Raw genomic sequence first — 18699 nt, forward strand, 5'->3', positions numbered from 1 at the left:
AATACTGAATTTATCACACTCAGTTTTCGAAGGATTAAAGTTCTACTGTGATCATCATGGCGACTGGTAAGTCATTTTCAGCTGGAGATTTACGTTTTAGAAATCTCCTGGAATCTTCTAGAACTTTTGAGATGCGGATATTGGACTATTGTAAATATGAATTGTACTTTAAAGCATTCAAAATAGTCTATAGATTTACATTGGACATTTTCTAATCAATTCTTCAAATACTTATTTTCAGCGTTGGATCAAACCGACATGGTTCAAATTCCCAACACTCCAACATTGGTTGCCGAGGAAAATGTACGATCAAGCTTCCGATCTCTCTTCATCTTTAGAATATCAAATCATTTCAGTTGAACCACAAACGCTCTAAAGCAAATCTCGTGGTGGCTCAAGAGTCTGTCGCAATGGAGCACATCGCTGCTCATCAGCTTCCAGCTCCCGAGCCACGTCATCGTGGACCGGCGATTAAGGATAAGCCGGAGAGAAAGGATCGTCTTCCGACGGTTGGAGAATATTTTGAAAATGATAAAGGAGATCGTTTCATTTTGCGTCAGAAGCTGGGCGATGGTGCAATGGGACATGTTTTTCTGAGCATTTTTGGTGGCAGGTTTGTAGCTTATTTGGTTTTTTGCTCTTTCCAAATCGCGGCAACTTTAAAAGAAGTGCGTCACGCGAACTATTCCACGCAAAATTTATGTGGTTTTCTGAAAACTACCACATCGTACCATGGGTTCATAATGCCCTTTGAGGCATTATGCGTACATCTCAAATAAATGTCCTATTACTTTTCCAGAATTGTAGATCATTTTCTAGTTTACTCACTTCATTAAATTTCAGAACAAACCAATAATAAACTTTCTGAAAATTAGCTCCTCTGAATTGAATCTCTATGAAAAATGAACTATTTCAGAAGTGTTGCAATCAAAGCCGAAAAGTATTCAACAGGGATGCTTCCAATGGAAATTAAGGTTTTGTTGAGTATCAGACGCCACAATGGAGTTCATTTCTGTGATATCATTGATTATGTAAGTTATATCATAGACTATGAATTCATGGATTTTGGATTTTGGATTACAAAATCAAAAAAACGTATCAAACTTTAGGGAACCATCCGTCGTGAATACAACTACATGATAATCAGTATTCTTGGAAAAGATCTCTACCGTCTTCGTGCCGAACAACCGACTCGTTCATTCACTCTCAATACGACTACAAAGATTGCTCTTGAAACTATTGAAGCTATTGAAGAGCTTCACAATATTGGATACCTGAGCCGTGATGTCAAGCCAAGCAACTTTGCTCCAGGACAACGCGACAATGGACAGCATAAGACAATTTTCATGTTTGACTTTGGACTTGCGAAGAAGTTTATTGATCGTGATAACAAGAAGCTGAAGTCTCGTGGAGAGGTTGGATGGAGAGGTACTGTAAGATATGGAAGTCTCCAAGCACACAAACGTATGGATCTTGGAAGACGTGATGATGTTGAATGCTGGTTCTACATGCTCATTGAGATGTTGGTTGGAGAGTTGCCATGGCGTCATATGTCTGATCGTACACTTGTTGGACAATCGAAGCTCTCAATTCGAAATGAATCTCGTCGTTTGTTCTTCAATCGAACTCCAAGACAGTTTGAGACGATCATGGATATGATCGATGGATACTCATTCGAAATCAGACCAGAGTACAGACATTTGAAGGCATTGATTAATGAGGTAACTAAAATTAGTCTAGATGGATATTTTTAGTTAGATCCAAGCACTTTACTAATCACCTTTCTAATAAATTAGATAGTACCTAACGTTCCATATTCCTTACAATTAAACAATAATATGTTCTTTACTTTTCCAGATTCGTATGGAAAATATGATTCCTGATCGTTGCAAGTGGGACTGGCAAGTGGAAGAATCTCAACATTCGGAGCTCACCGAAACAGCTTCTGTCATGTCTGATATGGCAATTATGGCTGAACAAGGAGCTACTAACTACACTGATCGTGCCTGTGAGAGTATGTTTTATTGTTTTTATTTTCTATATCAAAATATACATTTTTCAGACCAATAGGCATATACTCGTCTCACAACTGTTCTTCATCACTACTCTTCTCATCAAATCTCGAATCGAATCGAGCACTTTCCAGTTCAATTTCCTCTTTCTCTCACTCTTTTCCAATCCAAAGTAAAGAACCGATTGCCTCTTTTTGTATTCATTATCATCATCGTCGTCGTTTGGTTTCAACTATACTACTAGATTTTTGTGCTGTGTAAATAAATGTATTTTTTTAAAAGTATTTTACATCTTATTGTAAGTTCCAACTATCACGGCGTTAGTTTCTTTCCCAAGTTTGGCAAATTGAATATTAACTTGGATTAGAAGTGGTTAAACCTGAGCCAAACTTTGGCAAAACATAGTCTCCTGGAATCTTCTAGAAGTGATATGTTGACGGAAAGTTGGATCAAACTTTGATTACACTTGAGTGAAGCGTGAACCAAGTTTTCCAACTTTCAATCTGAATTAATATTCTTTAAAATTGTGGTAGAGGAATCCGGCCTTGAAGGCAAGAATATAGCATGTCACTTTTCCAACTTTTTTCTTATTTTCTCAATTATTGAAATTTTAAAATGAAATTATAGTTATAGATGTAATTTGATATGCTTAATCCAATTATTATACTGATTTTTTGGTTAACAAGTTTGAAAATGTCTGGAAATCCCAGAATGAATGGATATCTCATAGCAGATTGGCACTGTACTCTTCTGAACAAATTGAATTTGTACCGAAGTTTCTTTTCTGATATTTTTTTTCGAGTAAAACAGGGGCAAAAATTAAGTTTTTCCAAACTTTTCAAGGATTTTAAAGCACTGCTGGATATTTCGATTGCGTGGATCTTAATAATTTTACAACATGTCGTACTCCACCTTTCAGCATTGGAAACCTATTTATTCAAGGAAATTAATAAACAAATTATTGTAATTTATGTTTACCGCATCAATCTTTACCATCGATTCAAGCTCATCATTCTAGCCAGTTGTCAAAAAAAACATATCCGCAGATGTTATCTTTGATTTATTTATTGGGAGAACATCTGGTTGTGTAACAGAGTCAACTGACCTTCTCCCTTTTCATTCGTCCAAATCTTCATTTCTTTTCCAAAATGCACCTCTTTCTTTCTGTTTTTCTTCTGCTTATCCTACCGTTAATTTCCACCTCAGCAGTTGAGAATAATCAAAATATTGTGGATTTTTCTGTGAAAGATTTCAACAAAAATATTAATTCAATCGATATTCTCAACAAAAAATGGGATATTGTTTCGAAATATGTGAAATTTAATGGAAACTCATCGAAATTGAATGGAAGACTCCGATTATCGGAAAAAATTGACAAAATCATTTTTAAATTGGGAGACGATGGAGCTAATCAGAGTAAGTTTTTTGAAATTTAAAAGTGGATTAGCGCCCTATGGTATGACTCCTATGATTCTAAAATGATAAATTTTCACAGTAAAACTTTGCGAAACTGGTTTGATATTTTTAATAACATTTAAAAATGGTATTGATTCAGTTCTCAACTGTTATAATTTTGGAATATTCGAATGTTCCAAAAAATTTATCTGAAAAAGTTCTGAAATCAAAAAAAAATTCTTCTACCAAATAGGCAAAATGTTTTCTACGACTTTTATATTTTAATCAAGTTAAGAAATATTTTTTGTTAAGAAAAATAGTGCAAGAACGTTCAAAATTTCCGAAAAAAAAACCGAGTTTATCGAAAATTTGGCAATTTGCCAAACTCTTACTGACTAGCAGCAATCCTCTTGTTTTCTAAAAATTTTAATTTTCAGATGAAATAATAGTTTCCTTGGGTAATAGAAATACAACTCATATGACTGTGCACACGGATTCATACAAAATGAAAGTATCCACTTCGAAGCAAGTTGTTCGGAAAGGTCTGTTGAAAAGGTTTTGAAAATTGTATTCTGTTTTACGTTGTTAACAAAGACAATTGCTCAAGCAGCCTCAAGCCAGCAAGCCAAAACAAAACTTTAAAAAACTGAAATTCGGAATGAGAAAAAAAAAATACATAAAGGCTAATTAAAATTGTAATAAACCTTTCCAGAACTGTCTCTGAGAACTGGTTCATCAAACGAGAACGGATGTGCTTGTGTACACGGAAATTGTGCTTGCTGCCTAGAAATTTCTGTTCCAGAATTCAGACATTCAGGTAATAGTTTTCCTTAAATTTTGTTTTCTTAATTTTCCAATACTTTTAATTCAGTTTGTGTCAATGCAACCTATAACCCAGTTTCCATTGGCTTGGATTTGTCGATTGGAGTTGATGGACATTATTTCAGTGAAGAAATATCTTGTATGTAAAGAACTTTAAGATGGAATACGCGGTCAAATGGGTTCCATATGAATATGTTTAAATAATTCTCAAATTCAGATATCCCACAAAAGGAATTCAGAAAAAGCGAGTTGAAACTACTAATCCAACTTTCAAACTCGCGAATTTCTAACTCTGCTAATTTTTTGCTATTTAAATATAAATTTCACAGAACTTTTGTTTCACATAAAAAAACAATTGTTAATAATTTTCAGTGAGAAACCCCCCACCAGTCTGTTTTTCTCTTCCGATTCCCGGCGCAGAGCACATTGCAGGAGTATGTGTGGCATTCACAAAGGTAAAATTGTTTCTGGTAACACGAAAATTCCAATTTTATTTATTCAGTTGGACTTGGACAAGAAGGAGAAAATTCTTTCCGGATGCATGGATTTCGAAGTGGAATTAATTCATTTAAGAGTTCTTACTTTCAAGCTTGGATGTTTTAGAATGCCAATCTGAAATTAAACAAATATGTTATGTTGTAACAGTTTGGTGCAAACTGTTATGTCAAATCAAACAGAAAAAGTTATGTTTTTTGGTTTTGCTCTTTGCTTGATTTTCAGAGACGAAGCTTCTCGTTCGTCTGCATTCGCTTATTTCATCGCCCATCTACACTCCCAATAGTGGTTTTTCATTTCTTCTACTGGAGATGATTCTGATAGACTTTATTTTGAGATGATCAAGTTTTGGGTGACAATGTACTCAACGGGAACAATATATCCAGAGTGACACAGGATTCAGTAGATAAACTGGGGTGATATTATTTTATTTGCCACGTTTGCGACGGATATTGACAAGATGAAAAATGTGTGAAATTTTTTTAAAACTTTTATTTTAAAAAAAGACTGTAGCAAAAGGGATATTGAGGAAATTGAGACCTTGAAGAGGATGTATGATCACATGTCGGTACTTGTAAAGCATGGTGACGACTGTCCAGAATCTGATGGGAAGGTTTGTGTGAATTGGATTTTCATAGTTAAAAACAACATTTCATATCTTTTCCGATGCTTTCAAAGCAGTTCTATCGGCAACAAAGATTGACGATCTCTATCCAAACTGCATGTATGACTCCATCCTCTGGAAATTATTCGCTGGGAAGTTAGCTTGTTCGCTGTTGGGTTGTGCTGAGGATTTGCGTGTCATCATTGGTCATCAGGATTTATGAAAACTATTGTATTTTATTGTAAAATTATTTTCTTTTTCTTCGATAAATATTAATTTTCAATCATTGTTTGTTTTCATATTACTTAGACGCGGAATTCTGAAATTTTTGCCTCAAAAAAAAAGATACCCGGTCTCGACACAACAATTTCCTGTAAAATACAAACGGATCTGAGCCTCTGAAGTTGATTTTTTTCTTCTTTTTTTTTGCCACCTAGCGAAACTTAATTGAAGCATATACTAATATATGAGTCATAACTTACTACAGGGTGACAATTAATTATAGCAACACAGTTCTCTTTTGTACAGACTACGGTAGTTAGATGTGTTCTGTGCCCTGTCGTAAAGAAATGTTCTTGTTCCACTCCTCCATAACCCTTGTGATTTGCTCTTTGCAATCAATCTTATTCCACTTTCATTGATGATATCTATTTTCTCTCTTTTGATATTTTCTTGCCAATCTTTTTGTCCATGAGATTTCTTTTTTCATTCATTCAAAAAATAATTTGAACAGCTGTCTCAAAGGTCCGTTTTCTTCCCCAAATGTTGTTTCAATATCACACCTCAAAGAGGCCAATTAAAATTTGTTGCTCTCATTCTCTTTCCGAATTTTCCCCTCTCATCTCGCAGTTTTTTGTTATTTTGTGGTTTTTTTTCGGTAGATTCATTTAGCTTTCTTTTACTGCAATTGTGAAAATAAAGGAACCAAGTTACAACTTCATCTATTTTGAGTTAGGTATCTAAGTGCGCCTGAAATGGCGCCAAGAAGATAAGAATCTTTTTTTGTGTAGAAAAACAGTGTTTGCAGTGGGTAAACCTATCAAAATCAGAAAATAATCAATTTTATCGAGCTTATTACGGAAATTTCTACAGTAATTATAGCACCCAACCAAGTTATCATAAAAAGTGGTAGAAATGAGGCATTCTAACGAACTTTTCGCAGAAGAAGAACAAAATATTTACGAACAGGAAGTTACAAAAGACTTTTGATACCTGTAGCTACGCTGAAATTTTTGTTTTGGCTGCAAGGTTTTCGTCCGAAACTGCGGAATTGCATATTCAACAAAAACTAACTAAAACGGGGTTTTTTTAATATTTTTCTTTTATATGTAACGTCAATAATCTTCTTCAAATTTCGCTCCAAAAACTTTACTTAAAAGTTTTTCGTATTCGATAAAATTACTGGAAGCCGGGATTTTGAATTTCAGAAAATCTGGCACGTGGAAAAAAAATACTTGGAAAATGGTTTTCAAAAAGTCGGAAAATAATCAGAATTTGTAGAATGAAAAAGTGTTAGTGAAGGCTCGGAATATATTATGCTAGATTTCCTCATTATGTTCCATACCTTTGAAATAGAATCTCATAAAAAATCCACGTGACAAATGCGAGAGAAGGTATCAAATTCCACGAGGTGTTCATTCTCCTTTCCTTCCGGTTTCATGTTTTATGACTCATTTTATGACACCCACACTATGTGGATTTCATGACGACACGAAACTTTGCAATTTGATATTTTTGTCTACTTCTAGACTTTTTTCTTCCCAAGACTAAAAATCATATTTTACTGTAATTGTCGAAAAGATCTGGAACATATTGGAATGGAAAACAAACAAGAAACCGTGGCAAATAGGAAATCATTTTTGAAAATCATGTGTCACATTAATTTTTACGATTCATGTATTCAATTCTTCAATTTTGGAGAATGGAATTTTCAGGCAAATGCTTCGTTCCTTTTTCTGACATTTTGAGAAGATGCATGAGATTTTAAATTTTATATAGGTTTTCGTTAAAGAGCAAAAAAAAAATGAAATGTTCAATTTTGAAAGTATTATTTCATTTTAAAAACCCTGACATAAACTACATATTCAATGCTTACTTGCTTTAACATCTCTTACCGTACCCCCCCCCCCCCTTAAACTCTGGAGCTAGCAAAAAATTTCTAATTGCACCGTAGAGCTGTCCGAGCAAAAACTTCACACCACTAGGCCATATCCCAAAACTTCCATGTTCTCCGGCTAGTTTTCGTCCATTTTCCATACTCACACCTTTTCTCTTTCACACAACAACCTCACTGTTGTCCCATCAGACAGAAACTGTCACTTTGGATTACTGTATGAGAGCCGATAATGATCCAATATACTCTGAAAAAAAAAGAAAGTTGTTTTCTGGGATGAAACACAATTGACAAATAATCATTCACTATTTTTTTCAGAATCGTTTTTTTTCCTCATTTTCTTACATTTTCCTCGATTATTAATATAAATTTTTCGGTTTTCTGGCAAATGCATAGACGGGCGAAACAATTTTAAAAAAAACTTTAAATAATTTCATAATGGCCCTCTATTTTTTCTTCCTGAGAAAATTTAAAATCAAAAAAAAATGTTCAACAGGCCAAAGAATTTCTTTTCATATATATCATAATATTGTAGTATTAAAAAGAAGTAAGCAGATTTGTTACAGTTCAATAAATTTTGGGAATTTTCAATTTGAAAGAGATTCCCATCCTTTGGTGATTTCTCTCCGTCTCTTCTTCTCTAATAATCTTTTTTACTTCTTTCCACACAATTACTTTATGACTTTTCAAAGTTTGTGACTCTGACTTTCTCTCTTTGGAATGGTTTAGTTTTGGTTCATACCGTACTTTAGAAAACAATTTATAACCCACCGTGAAATCACTAAGTTCTCAATCAAAGTCATAGCTTTAAAAATGTTTTTTTAAAATTTAAATATTTTTTGAAATATGTAGTGAAAACATAGAAAATCCTTAGCTGATAATATGAAAAATTGACTCCCATTTAACCGAGCAAAATTAGCATTGAAAATGAGTACCGATTTTTTTTTTTGAAATATTTACAAAAAGCATCTAGCCACATCTAGCCGAAAAACTCAAATTTTTAACTTCATAGGTGGTATATATTTGTTTCCATCATATGCTTCTTAAAGGGCTGTAAAACAATAAAATATCAAGCTTTAAAAAAAATTGTTTTTTGGAATTTTTTTAATATGAATTTTGCAAAAAACATGAGCGTCTTGACAGTAGTTTTCAATAATAGCCGCTTCGCGATTAAATTTTTTTTCAGAACTTATATTTCACTACTTTTATTTTCTGGATGTTTAACTTTTTCTTTCACATTTATAAATTCAAAATTTAATTTAGTTTTAATAATAAATAGATCCAAGTAAAAACTACAGTACTCCTTAAAGACGGAGACTCTTTTTGCAACATATGCTTAACATTTTTCGGTCGTGTCGAGACCGTATAACCTGGCTTTACATGAAACTGTTTGCGTCTGGGTAATATTAAAAAAAAAATAAATCTCCATTTCTGTAAATTGTACTCGACGTTAATTTTTGATTTATTGTTGTTTTTGTAATGTTTATATTTTGGAATGAACTTAAATTTGACAGTTGTTAAATTTTCTGTATTTTTTCTATACTCAATAATTGTTTTTTTTTTCATAGTAAAATTTGTAATACTTCCAGACGTTATTATGAACATTTTGTACTGAATCTAGTTTTTAAAAACTGATTTTCTGTCAAGTTTCCAAAAAATACATTTCCATAATTTTAGGAATCACAGTTAAGGCCCTATAAAGTTTTCTAAATGTAAGAAATCATTTTAACTTCCAGATTCTTCCGAATTTCTGAAGTTTTAAATAGAGAAACCATAATACAGGTATTCTAGAACAAGTATCAAAAAGTGTTAGTCACAATTTTCATTCATTGATAGAAAAGAAGACATAGACCGTTATACAAAAACAAAACCATGCGGTTTTTGTTTGAATTATTATTATTATTTCTATACTTTTCAAAAAGTTTTTACCATTAGTTTCCAATTTCATGTGACTTCTATCATTGTTTCAGAGTTCACATTCTGATCATTTTCAGTACATTTTGGAAACTGATGATAAACTGGTTGAATTACGCAGTCGACGATTTATTATCAGTTATTATTTTTTCCCTCGTGCTGCAATATTCTATACTATAGTTTATTTTTTGCTAAATTAATTTTTTAAAAACTCTGGAAAAAATGGGCGGAAAAGCTCAATTTATCCGAGATTTTATTCTTAAAGGGGTAAGCTTTCATTTTTCAAATTTTTTATAAAATTACATTAATTTGATTAAAAAATTGGAGAACTCACAAAAAATCTGAGTATTTAAATTTAAACTGAAGCAGCTTCTCCCGGAAAATGTAACCGCACCGAAGCGGGCTAATTTTGATCTGAAATTTTACAGTGTAGTTTTTTAATTATTTTCAATCAAATAATTTAGGAGTTTTGTAGTAGACAGGCATTCTGGATTTTTTATTGGATTTTTTCAAAGACTGAAATAATTTTTTGTAGGAATCTATATCGTCTTTTTTTTTTAATAATACAGTTTCATTTGTAAATACAAAAATTCGATAAAATGTTTTCTGTCAGACATCAGTGATTATCTAACTATCCTTTCTATAATTCAAAACTGATTGATAAATATATATAATAGATAAAATCTAATATTTGATAATTTGAAACGTTGCGTGTGACTTTGCGGGCTTACCTTTCATTGGAATTGAACATTTTTCATTTACTCGGTATTCTCAATAGAAAAAACTATGATCGTATCTAGTAAAAGTTCATTTTAACTATCGAATATTTGAAAAATGTGGCGGAAAGATGCATTAAGACAGGTGAAGCTTTTGTATTTTGATTTTTTTTTTTTCATAACTGGCAATTTTTAACATGAAAACAAAATGATTTTTTAATCTCATTTTCAAAATACTTTTCTTTTAGTTTTTGATGTTCTTGAAACTTTAAAATTTGCCTTGCAGTTTTAGAAACACACTTCATCTTATTAAAATTAATTTAATTCTGCAAAACGCAAACCAGCTTTAGCTAAAACATTCTAAATGTTTTGAAGTCAGTTTCCTTTCAGAACCCTTTGATTTTTCTTGTGAAAAAATATTCAATAAAGTATTTTTCAGCCTGTGAGAAGAACTGTACCAATAGAACCCGTTGAGCCTTCGACAAGTGGTTCAATTGCATGGACTAGCTCAGAGTCAGGCTCCGCCCATTCTTCGCGTGTTTCGTCTTCTCCCATTACTCCACGTAAAAGTGCTGAAACAGAAGAGGTCAGTCTATTGACTTTTGAACTATCAGACCACGCCCATTTTCTATTATGTAGGCTTCAACTTTAGTCTTAGCATCCAGTGCATTCAAATGTATTCAAATTTCAAACAAAAGCCATCAAAAAGAAAAAAATTATTGCAACACACATTTGTATTGTCCAAGAGGATAATTGTAGACCCTTCCCACCTGCTTAGTAAGAGCACGCGGCTCAAGCTCCGCCCACTCTTGCTCGGCGGCGACAACGAGCCAGCAGAGCAATCGTCAGAGCAAAGAGCATCGGATTGGTGGTATCAAAAAGGAGGAGAAGCCGATTGAAATGGGAGGTGGATCAAGTGAAAATGGTGGAGCCAATGGATGCTCCAATGGTGATAATCATCATGTCCTTTTAGTGAGTTTTTGTTTTCTTTCTAATTATTTAAATTTCAGAAATTATGTAAGTTCTATAAAATTCCAACAGAGTGATTAAAAAAACTTATTAACTGACACTTTTCTTTGTTTTCAAATAGAAAAAGTTTTCAAAAATTTTGCAAAAGATTTGAAAAACTCAAAAACAGTTTAGAATCTCCTTTTTGCTTCAAGCATTTCAAATAGGCATATAGTAGGCAGGCACTTTTTCTGCCTACCTGCTAGTTGATTTTTTAGAATTATTTTCTATGAATCTTGGCACAAACTCTGAGACTTTCTTTTTTCAGTTATTTGTTAAAATTTCAGAAAAAAAAAATCAATGTGAGCCGGGAGTAGGCGCGAATTTAAGCCTTAAAAAAATTTCCAGTATCAAACTACATTTATTTGCATAAATTCGGGAGCTCATTAATCAAAAAAGTTCTTGAAAATTCACAAATGTCTCAAGTTATTCCAAATGACGTACATTGAATATTTATTTATTTTTAGATGGAAAAACAAGAGAAAATTGAACCAAAAGTGTTCAGGAAACGATGGGTGATTTTGGTGATATTCATGTTTTTGTCCGGTTCAAATGGAGCACAATGGATTCAATATTCAATTATTGCAAACATTATTTCAGATTATTATAAAGTTTCGTAAGTTTATATTTTTCAGTTAAAATTTATTCTCAAAGTGGAATTTGTAGGTTTCAAGCAGTTGATTGGACTTCAATGATTTATATGCTCACTTATATTTTATTCTTCATTCCAGCCGCGTAAGTTACTTTTTTGAAAAGTTTGACTCAAAAATAGGGGGAAAATATGATTTGACTACGCTTTTCTTTTTTACTACATTGAAAAAATACTGAAAAAGAATTTCTAAAAATGTTTTATAATTAGAAAAATCTTAGTCTAAAAATGGATTCATCTCAAAATATCGCAATTATCTTCTCTTACGACCGCTCTAGTCTCTAGCGAAAAAAGTTTCAGGCCTCTGGTCTTCCGCATATACATAACTCCCACTCAATTTTTGGGATTTTTCGCATAAGAAATTTTCACTTAGAACGCTTTTCTCAAAAGGTTTTTAAAAATTTGCAACAAAAAATTACAAAAAAAAAATGGTTCAGTTCGAGTGTGTTCTTTTTCGGGATCGGGGGACAAAAATTTCTCAAGTGAATTTTCAGAGAAACCATTGTTATTTGTTAATATAATTAATTAATTATTTGTTAATATAATCATTTGTTTCGTTAATACAAACCTGTTCAATTTTTCAATTTTTCTAGAGTTTTGGCTTAAATTTTCGCGATCAACACTTTTATACTGCGTTTCTTTGTTAGGCTTCAAGTGATCAAAATTTAACCAGAAAACCGTGGCGCCAGTCCATCGCTAGGCGTTCATAGTCATAGGCTATAAGGTCTAGACACCTACCGCTGACCTCATTGTTCTCTCATTTCCATCTCGGAAGTGGATGTGTGTCGAAACGCGCGAAACAACCACGAAAAATACAGTTAACATATGTAACTTTTTGTCTCTACATGTCTACCTAGTCTCTTCATTCTTTCATACTATTTTCTACTGATGGCCTGTATTTACACGTATGGAGAGACAGAGAGCATCTTTGCAAAGTTGCCAGGAATAGAAGGAGGTGATCGGAAAAAGAGAGAGAGAGAGTATGCTTCGTCAACAATATATAAATACTTGAGAAAATGAGAGAAGAATACAAGAAACAGATAGATTGAGCAAGTACTGTGAGAGCCAATTCTGAGCTATCGAAGAACTAAGCACTAAAATGAACAAGTTGTTAAAAAAGATAAGACTCATAAGATCAAGGGCGTAAGTGATAACGAATTGTTTTAAAGTGGGGATATATTGGCTGGGGGCGTCAGAACTTGAGACTAAAGAATAATATATATCATGTACTCAGAGACAATAAAGTTTCCAAATCAAACAAGTTTTACCTAATATTTTTGTTTGCCTGGTGAGAGATAACGAAAGTTAACTTGTGTCTGACATCTGTGAAATGTCAAGTTATAGAGCAAAGAGTTGTAGAGCGAAAAACGAAGAACTGAAAAAAATTTAATCTTTAAAGGAAATTTGACAAGAATTCAAACTTAGGTTTTCTCTAGACTTCAAAAAAAAATTCCGATTTCAGATGGCTTCTTGACAAGTGGGGACTGCGGTTATCTGTTCTTCTTGGAGCACTTGGAAACTGTGTTGGAGCATGGATCAAGCTCTTATCGACGCATCCAGGTATACCTGAATCTCTGATGAGGAAAAATAGATCACATTTTACAGACTCTTTCTGGGTGACATTTGTTGGCCAGACAATTGTTGGAGCATCTCAAATGTTCACATTAGGCATTCCACCTCGATTGGCTGCTGTATGGTTTGGACCCGATGAAGTTTCACGTGCGTGTGCTCTTGGAGTTTTTGGAAATCAATTGGGAATAGCTGTTGGATTTGTACTTCCACCATTGATTGTATCAAATGGAAGTGTTGAACATGTCACTTATGATTTGAACACTTTATTCCTTGGATCAGCTGTATTGAATACGAGTATTCTGGCGTTGGTTATTTGTTGTAAGTCTTGAATTTGAGTTACTTTGAGGTATATTTTTATTTTCACATATTTTCAGTCTTTACTGCCCGTCCAGCAGTTCCACCAAGTCTCGCACAAGTCAATGCGTTGGAAGAAAAAACTTTTGACAACAACTTCTGGGGTACCCTTAGAAAATTGATGACTTCGAGAGATTTCGTGATCCTTTTTATTACGTACGGTAAGTTTGAAGAGTTTCAAGTTTGAAATCATAAATTTGTAAAATTATTGAAATTTTTTCACCCGGAGAAGGCCTCCGAAAAGGAGAGAATGAATCCCGCCGGAAAGAGAGGGTGAGCAAGAAGGCGGGGTGAGATGGCATTTTAGTAGGCAAGCATGTAGGCATAATGAAGTATTACATTTTTTGGAGGCGTTTCCGGGGAAAGAGATGGACGTAGAATGACTCTGTTTCAAACGATTTCAAAAACCATTGAGGACTTTCTGATTTTACTGCATTTGTTCTGGATTTTCTCTGAATTTCCCAAAAATTTACCTGAAAAAACTCTCAATTGAGCTCAAACTTTTGTTTTTAAATGAGGTGTCAAAACACACTTGTATCAGTCAAAAAACCAGGGGATTCCTTGAGAGAGAAATTGAAAAAAGAGAATCAAGATCCAATTAAAAGTGTAATAACAAATGATGATCAACACGGCGGGGACCCAATTGAATGAGGTGACACGTCGACGATGATCGATTTGATTGCCGTTTGCTCACATTTCGTGTCGCGTAAAATCCATTCGAAATGACAGGAAATTGCATGTTTTTTGAGGAATTGGCGCGGCGGGAAGTTTTAATGAGATGAGGGATGAACAGGCAGTCGGAAAAAGTGAAAATGTTCAAAACAAAGAGATAAAATTAAAATGAAACTAGGTTACGGTAGTATGTGATATGCGAGCTACGATAGCTGGGAAGTTTCAATCGCGTCAAGACCAACTACCGTATCTTGGGACCTACGTGACAGGAGACTTGTTCTTCCATTAAAATAATTCTTGTAGCCTATTTTGAATATGAAAGTCTTGTATGGTTACTGTAATAGATGTATATTAGAGGAAGATGAAGTAAGAGGATCTTGTTTATTTTACAGGAATCAACACCGGCGTATTCTATGCAATTTCAACACTTCTCTCACAAATGGTCTTGAGCGTTTATCCGAATGTATTTTTTTGTCAAGACGAATTCCTACTTCATCAAACAATATATTATTTCAGGAAACAGAGACCGTTGGTTATGTTGGTCTCTTGATTGTAGTTGCTGGAATGGCTGGATCCGTTGTTGGAGGTTTCATTTTGGACAAGTTTAAGAAATTCAAGCTTACCACAATCATGATCTACTTGTTCTCATTTGTTGGAATGTTATCATTCACTCTCACAATTGATCTGGATTCTATGGTTCTTGTATTCATTAACGCAGCTCTTTTGGGGTAAGATTTGAACAAGGCTCGAGCAGCAGTACTCGGTCTTTAGGCAGGCATCAGGCAGGCGGCTTTGTATAAAAACGTACAAATTGAGACCTTTGTTTCTTTTTTTCCAGATTCTTCATGACCGGCTATTTGCCAATCGGTTTTGAATTTGCCGCCGAAATTACGTATCCAGCAGCTGAAGGTACAACAAGTGGTCTACTGAATGCAAGTGCACAGGTAAACGAGAGTTTTCATTCAAAGGGAAATATGCACAAAGAGCAGGAAGTTGTTTGTGGAGGAGAAGAATATCGGTCAAAGGTGTTAGCTACGTGTTTAGATCAAAAGAACATTGTTTTGTTGGGCAGGAAAGACCACCCGGAGAGGCATTTTGCAACATTTTAGAATTTAAACATTATGAGTAAACTGAGCAATCCTGGATTTTCAAACTACCTTATGTTTGTAAATAAATAGAAGAAGGGTTGTGAAACCTTCGTGTGTCGATTTACGCAGCTCGTGTAATCCCCGAGGAGAAGTTATTCGAGATTACAGAAAATGCGCACTATTAAACTATTTTCGCTAATTCTTATCATTTTAATTGTCTATTTATCAACTTTAAACCAAGACATTTTTTGCTGGAAAATTAAAAAATCCAGTAATTTTTCACTGTAAATGTATAGAATTTTATCTGATGCTACATGGATTCGCTTCTTTGTAATTGAACAATTAGCCCAAAAACGAGCGTTTATTACTTACACGAAAGCTGATAACCCTCTTCTCCTCGAGGAGTACACGAGCTGCGTAAATCGACACATGGCGGTATTAGAGGATTAAGAGAACAAACCGGGTAGCAAAAACACTCTTAAAATCTAAATTTTTCCAGATTTTCGGAATCGCTCTCACTTGGCTCATGGGAATTGTAATGCACGGTTTTGGAACATTCACCAGCAATATTATAATGAGTAGTTGTTTGGTTGTTGGAACTATTCTTACTTGTGAGTTTTGTCATTTGCGATGATGTGGCCTTGAAAAAAGTGAAACTCGGCTGCTCATATCCGCTTTTCAGGGTCATGTCCCTCTAAATAGCTTACGATTGATAGCTACAGTAATCCGAGGGACAAACTTACTCTCGAAATTTATCAATCGATCCTTGGACTTTTTTGTTCCGCAGAGGCTGGCGGAGTTTACAAGCGTACGACATGGTTCAACTTTTGTTTAAAGCTTTATAAATGGAACATAGATGAATATTTCGAATGCTAAATGCAAAAAGAATCAGCAAAAAAGCTCACAGCCCCGTCATTCTTTGCCGAAAAACGCCTTTTAAGGATCGATTGTTAAATTTTGGCAGTATTTAAGATTACCAAAAAATAATTTTTTACCACAGATAATTCTGAAACCTGCCAAACATTGATAGAAAATCATTTTTGCACTTCCGTGGGTTCTAGATAATGTAATTTATTTTTAGTTTTTCGGTTTTTTAAACAGAAAAACCTAAAGCGAGAACGGCAATAAAGCTTCAAGATTTTTTTTTTCAATTTTCTGCTTTTCAGGTTTCATCCGAGAAGATCTGAAACGTCAGAAAGCGCATTCAGTTCAATGCACCATACCAGTAAGCTAATTTCTCTTCAAACTCTTTTTGAAAAAAACAACTATTTTCAGACATCGGAAACCCAATTGACAAGCTGTACACTTCAGCAAAATGAGCACTTTTAATATTTGTATTTTGAAACACACAAAAACTTGAATTTAAAAAAATAAAAACTCAGCAAATAGATGATCCCCTCATTCCTTGAAAATCTCTGAAATATATTGCGCGCTTTATTTGTTTTTTTTTTCCGAATTTCTCCTCAAAACTGCGTTTGTTGTGACATAATAATAATGAAATAGAGCACAATGTTCGGTGTTTTTTTCTATATTTTTATTCCTATTGTTTCTGTTTGAAAACTAGATTCCCATCTCATTTTCTGTGAAAGTATAATCCCGTTTGTTTAGTCTTTAGTTGTTTTTCTCACTCAATGAATTTTTATTTTCTTTAAATTTTATTTTTTTCCAAAACGAGATCGAATGATTATAATAAAAACAACATTGTATCTATTTAGATTTCTAAAAAAAAAACGAAAAATTAAACGAAGAGCCTATTCTAAAATAACAAAATACAGAAGAAAAAAAAAAGGAAAAATTAGTACCAGAAAGTAGGTTTTGGAGTTCTTTCCTCCTTGATTCCCATTTCTTCCATAATTTCCTGCTCGAAGCTCGCAACTTTTGGCATGTAGGTTCTTTCAAGTACAGCATCAGCTGGTGTATCTTTTCCTTCGACTTCTAAAATTGAAATGAGTTAAACATTTTAAAAACTTTCAGAAACATACCAATATAATTTTCTGGCTGTAGATATTCATATGTAACTTTAGCTTGAGATGGAATTGGGATTTCATATCCACTTCTTGTTGATACTCGAATATACTCATCACCAGGACCGTTTAATTGCCATCTGAAATTCATGAAATGTATCGTAAGGATTTTAGCTTCCTTTTTTCGAAAAATTCCATAAATTACCAATTTTGCTATTCAAACGAATAGATTAGACCAAGGATGCTAATTCCTTCATTTTTGATTTACTGCATTTTTCTTTGGAAAAATTTTTGATTTATGAAAAGACGAAGATGTTTAAAACTTTTGAGATGATTATGGGAAAAATTTTTTTTTAACTGAAAAGAGATATCATATCGTTGGAACCTTTTTTTTGAGAATTGTTAATCCCTATAAATTTGGAAATTGCAACATTTTTTTTCTGAAAATTTTTGTGCCATCTAGATATAATTTTTCTTGTTTTTCTGCAAAAAATGTCTTCCGAATTTCTGGGTTAGACTACCTTGCTTCACATGGCTGTTCATCATTCGGATCGACCAGCATCACTTGTTTCTTCGACACTGACAACGGTTGCTCTTGCCACCTGTATTAATTTGAAAATTAATTGCAAGTTCCCACGAGATTTCTTCCTAACCTGAGTGTTTTATCAACTCCTAACTTCTCACTACCCTCCATGTCCTCACCGAGCTTTGTGTGCAAGCCATCAACGATCACCTATAACAAAAAATAAACTTTTGGGGTAACAAGACACAATTCTAACATCACTGGAGTCTCTGCTAGTGGTTAGCACAAGTCCTTGCCGTCCTTTGTCTTTTCCGACCATCACTTGTACAAGATCTCCCGGGAAGAAAGTCCACTCTGTATCGGCCATTCGTTCGGATTTTGGGCGACGAAGATTGAAGTATTGGTTGGAAAGTCTGCAAAAATACATAATTCAGAACGGAAAATAAACTTCCAAAACCGATTTTTTCACTCACTGAGCCGAGAAATATTTGTCCGATCTATGTAGATGAGAAGAAATCTGTTTGTCTTCCCAAGGACGGCGATGTGATGGAACATAGTCATCTGGATGAACATAGTACATTTTGATATCTGGAGCTCCGAACCTAAAAAGCTACAATTTGTAAGAGAATTGCTGGAAAAAAATTCAGCAACTTACCTATCTCCAAAAACTTTTCTCGGAACAGTTCGCTTTGTTCGTTCAACATAAGCAGAAGGCATATGCCTTGCGTAATCAAGATCCACAAATGGTTTACGTGGAATTCGAAGTGCACGAGAAGTAAGCATCTGGAATTATGACTT

General features: G+C 33.8%; 4 protein-coding genes and 1 non-coding gene across 6 annotated transcripts; 3 read left to right on the forward strand and 2 right to left on the reverse strand.

Moving 5' to 3' along the window:
- C09D4.3 (Protein kinase domain-containing protein) lies at window positions 1-2292 on the forward strand. The gene is made up of 7 exons (NM_059209.8): window positions 1-66; window positions 242-303; window positions 357-613; window positions 917-1031; window positions 1110-1721; window positions 1858-2014; window positions 2063-2292. The coding sequence occupies exons 1-7, from the start codon at window positions 57-59 to the stop codon at window positions 2068-2070; spliced, it is 1221 nt and encodes a 406-aa protein (NP_491610.1). The 5' UTR covers window positions 1-56; the 3' UTR covers window positions 2071-2292.
- A 792-nt stretch (window positions 2293-3084) lies between these two features.
- Window positions 3085-4924, forward strand: C09D4.2 (DUF4773 domain-containing protein). Its single transcript, NM_059210.4, has 6 exons — window positions 3085-3428; window positions 3845-3949; window positions 4120-4224; window positions 4279-4368; window positions 4602-4684; window positions 4732-4924. The coding sequence occupies exons 1-6, from the start codon at window positions 3161-3163 to the stop codon at window positions 4843-4845; spliced, it is 765 nt and encodes a 254-aa protein (NP_491611.1). The 5' UTR covers window positions 3085-3160; the 3' UTR covers window positions 4846-4924.
- A 1153-nt stretch (window positions 4925-6077) lies between these two features.
- C09D4.8 lies at window positions 6078-6135 on the reverse strand. The gene has a single exon (NR_050128.1). It is a non-coding gene; the product is annotated as an Unclassified non-coding RNA C09D4.8 (non-coding RNA).
- A 3204-nt stretch (window positions 6136-9339) lies between these two features.
- Window positions 9340-17121, forward strand: C09D4.1 (putative MFS-type transporter C09D4.1). 2 transcript variants are annotated; one of them, NM_001025820.5, is made up of 14 exons: window positions 9340-9622; window positions 10511-10657; window positions 10831-11043; window positions 11547-11695; window positions 11746-11814; window positions 13191-13288; window positions 13334-13618; window positions 13675-13815; window positions 14719-14789; window positions 14843-15054; window positions 15165-15270; window positions 15914-16025; window positions 16581-16639; window positions 16690-17121. In NM_001025820.5, the coding sequence occupies exons 1-14, from the start codon at window positions 9578-9580 to the stop codon at window positions 16741-16743; spliced, it is 1761 nt and encodes a 586-aa protein (NP_001020991.1). In that variant the 5' UTR covers window positions 9340-9577; the 3' UTR covers window positions 16744-17121. The 2 variants fall into 2 exon arrangements, with proteins under 2 accessions (NP_001020991.1, NP_001020992.1); NM_001025821.7 differs by lacking the exon at window positions 9340-9622 and having other exon boundaries at window positions 16690-17040.
- mrpl-24 (Large ribosomal subunit protein uL24m) lies at window positions 17052-18684 on the reverse strand (the record flags this gene model as incomplete). Its single annotated transcript, NM_059212.6, has 7 exons — window positions 17052-17349; window positions 17397-17518; window positions 17900-17980; window positions 18032-18111; window positions 18158-18314; window positions 18375-18503; window positions 18557-18684. 7 exons carry the CDS (start codon window positions 18682-18684, stop codon window positions 17210-17212), a joined length of 837 nt encoding a protein of 278 aa, NP_491613.1. The 3' UTR covers window positions 17052-17209.
- Between the last annotated feature and the right edge of the window lie 15 nt (window positions 18685-18699).

This window comes from Caenorhabditis elegans, chromosome I, assembly GCF_000002985.6.
Source record: "Caenorhabditis elegans chromosome I".
Taxonomy (NCBI): domain Eukaryota; kingdom Metazoa; phylum Nematoda; class Chromadorea; order Rhabditida; family Rhabditidae; genus Caenorhabditis; species Caenorhabditis elegans.